The sequence below is a fragment of the Cyphomyrmex costatus genome, unplaced genomic scaffold, assembly GCF_001594065.2.
Source record: "Cyphomyrmex costatus isolate MS0001 unplaced genomic scaffold, Ccosl1.0 scaffold628, whole genome shotgun sequence".
Lineage (NCBI taxonomy): Eukaryota > Metazoa > Arthropoda > Insecta > Hymenoptera > Formicidae > Cyphomyrmex > Cyphomyrmex costatus.
Window position 1 is genome coordinate 83,590 of NW_017280187.1, and position 9,528 is coordinate 93,117.

At 28.5% G+C, this 9,528-nt stretch overlaps 1 protein-coding gene across 1 annotated transcript; it reads right to left on the minus strand.

Moving 5' to 3' along the window:
* Nucleotides 1–856: 856 nt before the first annotated feature.
* LOC108779804 (leukotriene A-4 hydrolase) lies at nt 857–2,425 on the minus strand. Its single transcript, XM_018547309.1, has 4 exons — nt 2,319–2,425; nt 1,609–1,791; nt 1,226–1,515; nt 857–1,154 (listed from the first exon to the last, which is right to left on the minus strand). Exons 1-4 carry the CDS (start codon nt 2,385–2,387, stop codon nt 857–859), a joined length of 840 nt encoding a protein of 279 aa, XP_018402811.1. The 5' UTR covers nt 2,388–2,425.
* Nucleotides 2,426–9,528: the final 7,103 nt, after the last annotated feature.

Consider the following 9,528-nt stretch of genomic DNA (forward strand, 5'->3'; position numbering starts at 1 on the left):
TTTTCTAGCCTCCTTCTCTCCACTCCCCCGAGAATATTTAGGTGGATGGCTTTACATATAAAGAAGTGATTTTGTATTTTAAAGCAGTTAAAAGAATAGACAGTATACAGAGTTCTAAAGCGAGTCAGAATGATAGAAATCTTAATCTGTAAGATCTTGAACTTTTACACTTATTGTTAGTATCTCGGTTCACAAGGCCAACCGCCGCTATTTTTGTCAGATTCTTTCATTTCGAGTAAAAACACGCCGAAAGTGTGTTTTTATCATCATTTTATCGTGCGGCTGTTGGCTTATGTAATAAATAAGAGATATTATTTCTTAAACTTTTTTTGTTCGAAACTTTTTAATATATGAATAAGGTCAAACGGTTAAAATTTATACCTGAAGACCATGACCTTGTCAATATATATCAAGATGTTTGGGAAATCTCTCCGAAACCCTATATTTATTGGTGAATGCTTTTGAGATTCAATGATAAAGATTTTATGATCCCATTGTATTTCTATTTCGATCCTATATCTCGAATCATTCAGTAATTATTCAAATGATCCGGGACTGTTCGCTGGCACTGTATATAACAGAACATTTTATACATATGTACATGGCTAATTAAAAAATATAGCTTAATCAATGTACAAATAATTAACATTAAATATTAGTACGTGTAATATTTGATGCATGCTATTACATTATTTATTGTATCTAATTTATGCTCAATTTCTTTATTTCAAGATTAGTTACAGATAACATTATTCACGTATTCTATTCTAGGAGATCTCTCCTGGATAAAGGTTGTTTGAAAGTGAAGAAATTGAGCTTTAGACAAATTCATTTCGATTTTTCTTTACTTCAAATATTATTGGTCAGTTCTTACATGCGAAGTACTTTCTTCACTTATCAATTTATATATATCCTTTAAATTAATTTTAAGAACAGATGCTATATCCTCCATAGTTTGTGGAAGCATCTTGGACTTCTTTTCTACAATAGCTGTAAACCCTGAGATCGCTTCTCCACGCGTCTGTTCCAATTTGTACAAATCGTGAAATATTGGACACGCAAATGTTGACGCACAATATTCGCGGGCAAATTTCAAAGCAGGGTGAACCATTACTTCCCATTCATTTCTTATGTACAAACTTAGCAAGAGGAACCTACAAAATATATGTGAAATATAAGTGTTGCCTATTTGCATATCAGTCTAAATATAGATTATCGTGTTTACCGAATTTGACATGTTTGCTTCTCAAGTGGAAATATAGAGTGTATCGACACTAATTTTCCAATCGGTAAAGCTATCGGCGATGCATATAAGTAATTTAAGAAATACATTTTATTAATATTGTCATATAATAATATTTCAGTCAACTCGTAAGAAAATTTGTCAGTCCTATCGCTCGTGATCCACTGTTGTGTTAATATGTCACATTGATTCTGCACTGAATCATACAGACGGTCATACATAGAAACTAAATTCAATTTGTAAAGCCACTTATCCAATCTAGATATTATTATCTAAAAAATATAAAAAATTATTGTTCATTAATTTAATGAATAAAAGTTACTGAAAGATTCTCATTATTTTTTCTTTACACGAAAAGATGTTACCTCAGGTTTGCTATTAAAATAAGAAAACAGATGTTCCTTCCAATGAATAGTGCTTATACTTTTATAACAAAATGTTTGCATATAATGCTTAAGATATTGTGCAAACACTGTTGATCCCCCTAAGTCCTTTTGTAAGGAATCCAATAGATAATATCCAACTTCATCAGGTACGGACTTTGTAATGTTCTTTGATCTAATTTTCCAATCGGTAAAGCTATCGGCGATGCATATAAGTAATTTAAGAAATACATTTTAAAAATATCGTCATATAATAATATATCAGTCAACTCGGAAGAAAATTTGTCAGTCGTATTTGTCGTAATCCACTGTTGTGTTAATATCTCACATAGATTCTGCACTGAATCATACAGATCGTCATACACAGAAACTAAATTCAATTTGTAAAGCCACTTATCCAATCTAGATATTAATATCTAAAAAATATAAAAAATTATTGTTCATTAATTTAATGAATAAAAGTTACTGAAAGATTCTCATTATTTTTTCTTTACACGAAAAGATGTTACCTCATGTTTGCTATCAAAATAAGAAAACAGATGATCCTTCCAATCAAAAGTGTCTATACTTTGATAACAAAATGTTTGCATATAATGCTTAAGATATTGTGCAAACACTGTTGATCCCCCTAAGTCCTTTTGTAAGGAATCCAATAGATAATATCCAACTTCATCAGGTACGGACTTTGTAATGTTCTTTGGCAAAATATCTGTCAAAGAAGGTACTAATTTCTGTTGAGAATCAATACCATATAGTCTCATCTGTAATGTTAGCGCACACAGTATAAAAAATAATGAAGTAGAAATGGAGAATTGAATGTAGCAGTACAAATGCATATATGTGTAAGTGCAAATTATATATTAATTTACTTATAAAGTCCGTAATCCTATAAACTTGTAAGAATGTAAATTGTTATTATCAATCAATCTATTCAACATATGGTTTTTATTTCAACATTTTCCATCTAAATAAAATTATTGTAATTTACCTTAATATTAAGATCAAAAAAGATTCTTTTTCGCATGAATGTAATTTGCTTCGTAAAACGATACCTAGATTGCAAGATTTTACTAGAAATGAATATACTAAAACTTTTAATCAACCACAAATGTTGGAAATTTCTACAAGTGACTAAACCTCCTGCCCAGCTTTGGGCAATTTTTCGAGCAATCGTATCACACATGAAAATGGGATCTTCATCTAGTAATGTTGATGACACAAATATCATGGTACGACATTGTAGTTCAATTTCTGGGATATTTGATGGAAGCACACATATATTGAATTCATCTACAATTATCATTTTTAATATACATTTATTAATAATAAGATTAAGAATACAGGACTGATAATTATCGAATTTGTTTTACATATAACTTGAAATAATTTAACAAATTTTGAAAATTTCGGATAGATTTAATATTACACTACTCAACAAAATTAAAACGTTACTTATTCCAACCTTCAAAAATACGTAAATTTTTTGTAAAAATAACTTCATCAAAAATCATCGTATCATATTTTTAGTATTTAAAAAACATTTTAATGCTTGAAATCTTTACTTTTCAGACCTGTACTTTAAAGGACGGTGTTACTGAAATTTCGTGAAGTTACATAAACATAAATGCGTCAAACCTATAAATTTTTTACGAAATTTAAGAAGTTCCACGGCATGAACTAACAATTGTGTAGAAGTGCAGTTCATATCTTTCGAAAGACAGAATCTTTACATTTAACTTGCTTTTTTGTGATCTTTACCACTGAGTTATTCAATGTTGAAGTAAAAATAATTTTTTTGCTTCAACATCGAATAACTCGGTAAAAAGAATATTGTACAACGATTACAAAAAAAATAAATCAAAGGTAAAATTTAAATCTTTCGATAGCTCTAAACTGCATTTTTACAGAATTTTTAATTCGCGCCACGCAACCTTACAAATTTCGTATAAAATCTTAAGATATGAGACATATTCATTTCTGTTTGTGTAACTTAATAAAATGTCGGTAAGACAGTTTGTTAAATAATTGTTCTGGAAGGATACAGATTTCAAGCTTTAAAATGCTTTTTTTAACATCTCGATACAATAATTTTTTACGAAGTTGTTCTATCTCAAAGTTTGACCATTTTTGCAGGGTAAAACAAATAATGCTATAACTTTGTTGAGTAGTGTATTCATACAATATTAACACCAACACGGTAAAAATTAGTGATCACTTTATAATATTAATATTAACATGGTGTAGATTTATATTCCTTGGTGTTGTATCAACACTGCTAATGTGGAAGATTATATCCACATCATGTTGGCATTAATATTAATATCAAACGAACATCTTACAATTAAATGTTATCTCTAATATGCCAATATTTTGTTAAGTGTTACTTTTAGTTATAACTGTTAAGTGTTACTTTTAGTTATGAGTGTTAATTTTAGTTATACCGATATTATAATAATAATTTACCTTGAATAGGAAAACCACATAGCTCATTAGTAATGTTGATGGCATGTTTACAAAATTTCAATACTTTCTTACTTTGCATAAAATGTTTCTCCTCAGCCCACAAAGTGATGAAGTTATTATGTTTTGATGACATTAGTGAACCCGCCATAATGATTATTGCATATGATGGCATTGGATTCGTTTCATAAAATATGTGAGTGCGATGGTCTTGGTCTCCCTTTATTATACTTTTACATTGACGTCCACCCACTATAATTCTGATTGCTTTAGATACAGAAATCTAGAAAAAAAAATTAAATTAATAAAAACTAAATATGCAGATGACCTCTGTATACAATTAAATAATAATTGTTAAACAAATAAAACTTTTATGTTAAAAAATGGAATAAATTTAATAAAGTCAGTCATTACAAGTTAGTTACTACACACCACAGATTACATTATATTCACATTTTTAACTGTCGAATTTCTAGAAGAAGAGCCATAACTAGGTAAAAGATTAATTTCTGAAATACTCTTTATCAAGAAACGAACGAATTGAATTCACAAAGACATGGAATGTCGATAAAGCTTATTTACTGATCATCAACAATGTATGAAGTTGCTACATTAGACAGTATATTGTTGCTCTTTTGATGCTATACAACATTTATAATTAAATTATTTTCGTATTTCTAGAAATAGTAAAAATATTCCAGGTGAAGAAAGTTCCTGTTCCATCCTGAACAGGCACTTTGTTCTCCTGGAATATTTTTATCACAGAGATGCTCGATATCGTGTGTTTTGTATTTGAACGGCGTACATAAAAATATTTTGCATTTTATATTTTATGGAAGTATATGAAGGTATTTTATATTTCAGTATTATTAATGAAAGATTGAAAGTATTTTGTATTTTGTATTTTAAATAATCCTTGAAATAATAAATGTTTTTACAAAAATATAAAAAGATATATATTATTAAATACTAAAAACTTTTTAAGACCGACAATTGATAAACAATAAACAAATAAGGAGAAGAAAGCTAATAACGGTCAAAGCTAGATCATGAAATCCCCTAAATCGCGTGCCGAAATTTTTTCAGACTTACAACGCAACACTAAACAACTACCGCAGTCATATCACTTTAGTTAAATTGAAAAGCAATCTAACTATTTTTTATGCTTACTGCATCTTATTGGATCTTATTTGTCAAGGCTGAAGACTTCAGCGTCGCGATTTATATATAGGGGGACTACATACGCAGTATATAAAATTCACACATAACTATAATAAGCATTGTATCCAGCTTTGACCGTCATTGGATTCCTTCTTCTTGTTGATGTTTATCAATTGCGGTCTTAAAAATATTCTAATATTTATTAATTATGAAGTCTGCTAAAATAAATTAAACTTGAATATTTCACGCCAAAATATTTTTTATTAAAAAAATAATAAGTGTAGTTGATGTGAGACGAACACTGAATAAAGTAGAGGCAATTATATAGACTTTTTTAGTTGTGCTAAATTGTACTACAACAATGTGCTAACAACTTTCTTTATGTCAAAATTTTCTGAGATCAACTGATTTCGTGAAATTAACGAAGTTATGCGTCAACCGTTAGGAACGTTTAGGAATAGAAAACTCAAAACCCGTGTATTTTAAGAAAATGAGGGACCAACTTCAAACGTTAATCTCTAGTAGATGATTCATTCGCTTTGTGCGGAATAGTACACACACATGTATCGAATGTTTTTTGTTAATATTGCATACGTGCGTGTGCAAAATCAATACAAATGATAACTACGTAATTTCTTACCTTAGCAGTGTATGTAAATCTGATCTCCGGTGAATCTTGGCAGGGAAATATGCCTCTAGCATTTGTAAACTAAAAATTGAGTAATTAATACTGTACACATTAATAGAATTTAATGTTCATTTATTGTACATTCATAGCTTACTTGATTGTTAGTTAATAGGAAGGGATGTGTGCCATCAGAAGTTTGATCACTTCTTAGCCAATACAGTGCAAGGGAATCTTTACGCGTTTTATACTCAATCCGAATTTTATAACTGCAAAATATATAGTTTATCGTCATATTTGTATCAATATTTTCTAAAATTTGTAATTTTTGAAAAAGATTTTTTACTTACTTATATACAAAATGAATCTTATCATCGCCATACTTATATTCATGTACCTTTTCATCATTTCTTAATGTCCGCGGTATCATAATAGGAAATGCCTCACTTCCAATATTATCAATTTCTTTAATAATATTATATACTAAAGCATTATCAGTAAAATCGTCCTTGACAGTTATCGTATTTTCCTGGAATCCGTAGGTATCTAAAAACTAATTGTTCGATATTATGTATTTATTTCAAAAACTGGAGAAACTGTTCAAAAAAAGGAAAAGTTTACTAACTATATTGTCACAATCAGCTTCGGATTTTATGAACAAAACTGCCTTTCCGTGAATAACTGTTTCATCAAAATCGATGAATAAATCTAAATCGGTATGAACTACTTTAGCAGTACCTAATAATTAAAAGATATTGGTAAAAAAAACTTTCAAAAATATTCAAATACTTATTATAGATATAATATACGTTAAACATAAAATATAGTATACGAAATATAATATAACGTTTTCAAAAACATAATATTGTACACAATTTCGTATTGTTTCTACGAAAGGTATTAAAAACGTTGTACTATTTAATATATATTATTGTGTATATAAGAAGATATAGTACTGCAAGTCATACAATCAAATAATTAGAAAATATGTCTAAAATATGCATGACAGTTTTACATTTCGAAAATATGCAAATAAAACTATTCTTACGTTTTATACATTTCAAGTCTGTCAAGAGAAGCATACTCAATATATATATATATAAATGCTTAATATTATATTCTCACAATTACGTAATTAAAATACCTGTATTTGCACAAGAATATGGATCTATTAATGTAAGCGGGTCCATATCTGAAAGATATTGTGTTAACCGTTCCACGTGGAAACTAAAAATAAATCTTTATTCTATTAAATATCCATAACATAACACTCCTTCTCTTACCCTATCTTCTTCTATGTCCTTTTTTCATGTTTGCATTTCTCATTGTTTAACAACATATTAGATTGTTTATCAGGAGAGGCAGTTTAGTGTCTCCGGCTATGTTCAAAAACTTAAAGACACTTCAAGTCTCTTATCCCGAGCCACGAAAGTCCATTTTTGGGGAGTGAATAACTACTAAAATAAAAAAATTTAGAATCGAACGTTATATGTCCTGAAAGACGGCATCGCCACGAGTAATTTGAGCCAAAAAAAAATTAAAAATCTGCCATTCTGGAGATACAAGCGTTCGAAAAGTGGTGATTTTAATAAAAAATTAAGAAACGTCTCCTTCTTCTTTTCTGTCCGCATTCAAGGCCGTATTAAAACTTTCTAATATCCCTTCTTCTCTCTCTCACCTTTCACTCACACCTTCACCATCATCGACCGACCGCAACCCCTCATCCCTCCCTCCCCTCCCCGCCACCCAACCCCACTACCCTTTCTTTCGTCGTATTTCACTCACTTTCGTTATACAATATTTCTAAATCATTTTTTTATATACTTGTGATATGTTTGTACTCTAAAAAGTATATGATATCCGAAAAAAATGTCATAGAAATGAAAAGTTCAAGCCATGTTCAAAAAAGGATAGAGGAAGGTCAGCAATACCGACATACTACTTTGTTTTTAGACTATATTTTTTAGACAAGAACAGAAAATAAATCTTTGGAGATATAAATGTAAACTGGAAAGTGCCTTCTATCGATGTTCTATACCAATTTTTATGATACTGTTAAGAATTTTGCAATAATTAACTTTTAATTGAATAGACGAAAACGAGCGTCAGACAAAATGGGCCTCAAAACTGACATATAAATGATTTTATCTTTAAAACCGTATTATAAGAAAAATAAGAAACAGGAAAATATAAATAAAATAGTTTTATAAAACATATATAAAAGGACTTAATATTATCACTAATATAGCTACTATTACTTAAACTACGTAATTTGTAAAATAACATCATAAAGATTTTGTTTTCACATTTGTAGAATTCGTTTTTAGCTGATTTTATATAGAAACAAGCCACATATATATGAATTATGGGTTTTTATTTCTTTAATTACCTAAACAGAGAATGTTTTTATTAGTAATAATGAAGTGCAAAGATTAGTTTACGAGAAATAAAGGGGTGTCACTTTAGGAGACCTATGTCAGTATCGGTGACTTTTCTCAATTAAAAAAAATAAACCTTTTAATCTAATAATAATATATTACCATGAAAAGTAACTGATTTATTATTAATAAAGGTGCCAGTACAAAGCGAACATACATAAAGTGTCTTCTATCAGATAGTACAAGCAATTTTTGTAATACTGTTTGCAATTTTACAGTAATTAAGTTTTCCGTAAGTTAAATAAAAATGACGGTCTGTTAAAATGGGCTCCAAGGTTGACATAATGGACTGTAATGCTTATATATAACTACTCTGTAGGATGAAGTTTTATTCTATTCTATAAAGAAAACTAATATAAAGAAAACTAAAACTTGTGAAACTATAAGCATTTAAAATATCGTAATATTATCAATAGTACAGTCATCATCATTATTTAAATAACGCAATTTGCAAAAGAATATCTTAAACATTTTCTTCTCGGATTTTTAGAATTTGTTTTTAACTGATTTGGTATATAAATAAAATAAATATATGAATTATGAGTTTATATTTCTTTAATTAGCTAAATACAAGACGTTTTAATTAGTATTAATAAGGTATAAGGGTCAGTTTCTGAGAAATAAGCGAGTGTCACTATAGGAGACCTGTGGCAGTATCGGTGACTTTTATTCTTATATGTATTTACTTTCTTTTTCGTTATAATCTCATCTTGTGTAATATGTAGAAAGCGATAATTATCAACAAAAAATAAAAAACCATTAACTATCTAATTGTTAGTATAACATTTGCATTGTGTTTTTTTAAACAAAGGTAAAGTTGTGAGAACGAGAAAAATTATCCATATATCTAAATATATAATTACATATATAAAATGTTCAAATCTAAACTCTGTCAATGTACGAACATAACTAATACGAATACGAAGGCTGTACAGTCTAGCTTTTGGATCTTAATTACTTATATATATATGTGTGTGTGTGTGTGTGTGTGTGGGTGTAATTTAGCGTGAATTTATATACTGATATTTGTAGTCTTTCCTAACTACGTTATATATATACATATAGTTTATATAGTTATATATATATAGTTATATAATTATATAAACTGCGTATGTATATATACATACAATATATATATATATATTCAGTACATAACAATATTACAAATGTTTGCATATTTATACATTGTATATTAATTACTTAAGCATATATATACAT

Excerpts from the sequence above, each read along its gene's own strand:
- LOC108779804 (XM_018547309.1), bottom strand. The coding sequence starts at position 2,387 with ATGAGACTATATGGTATTGATTCTCAACAGAAATTAGTACCTTCTTTG. Across the intron at positions 1,792-2,318 it reads CAGATATTTTGCCAAAGAAC|ATTACAAAGTCCGTACCTGA; the intron begins ATTACAAAGTCC and ends AGATCAAAGAAC. Across the intron at positions 1,516-1,608 it reads ATTTTAATAGCAAACCTGAG|ATAATAATATCTAGATTGGA; the intron begins GTAACATCTTTT and ends TATATTTTTTAG.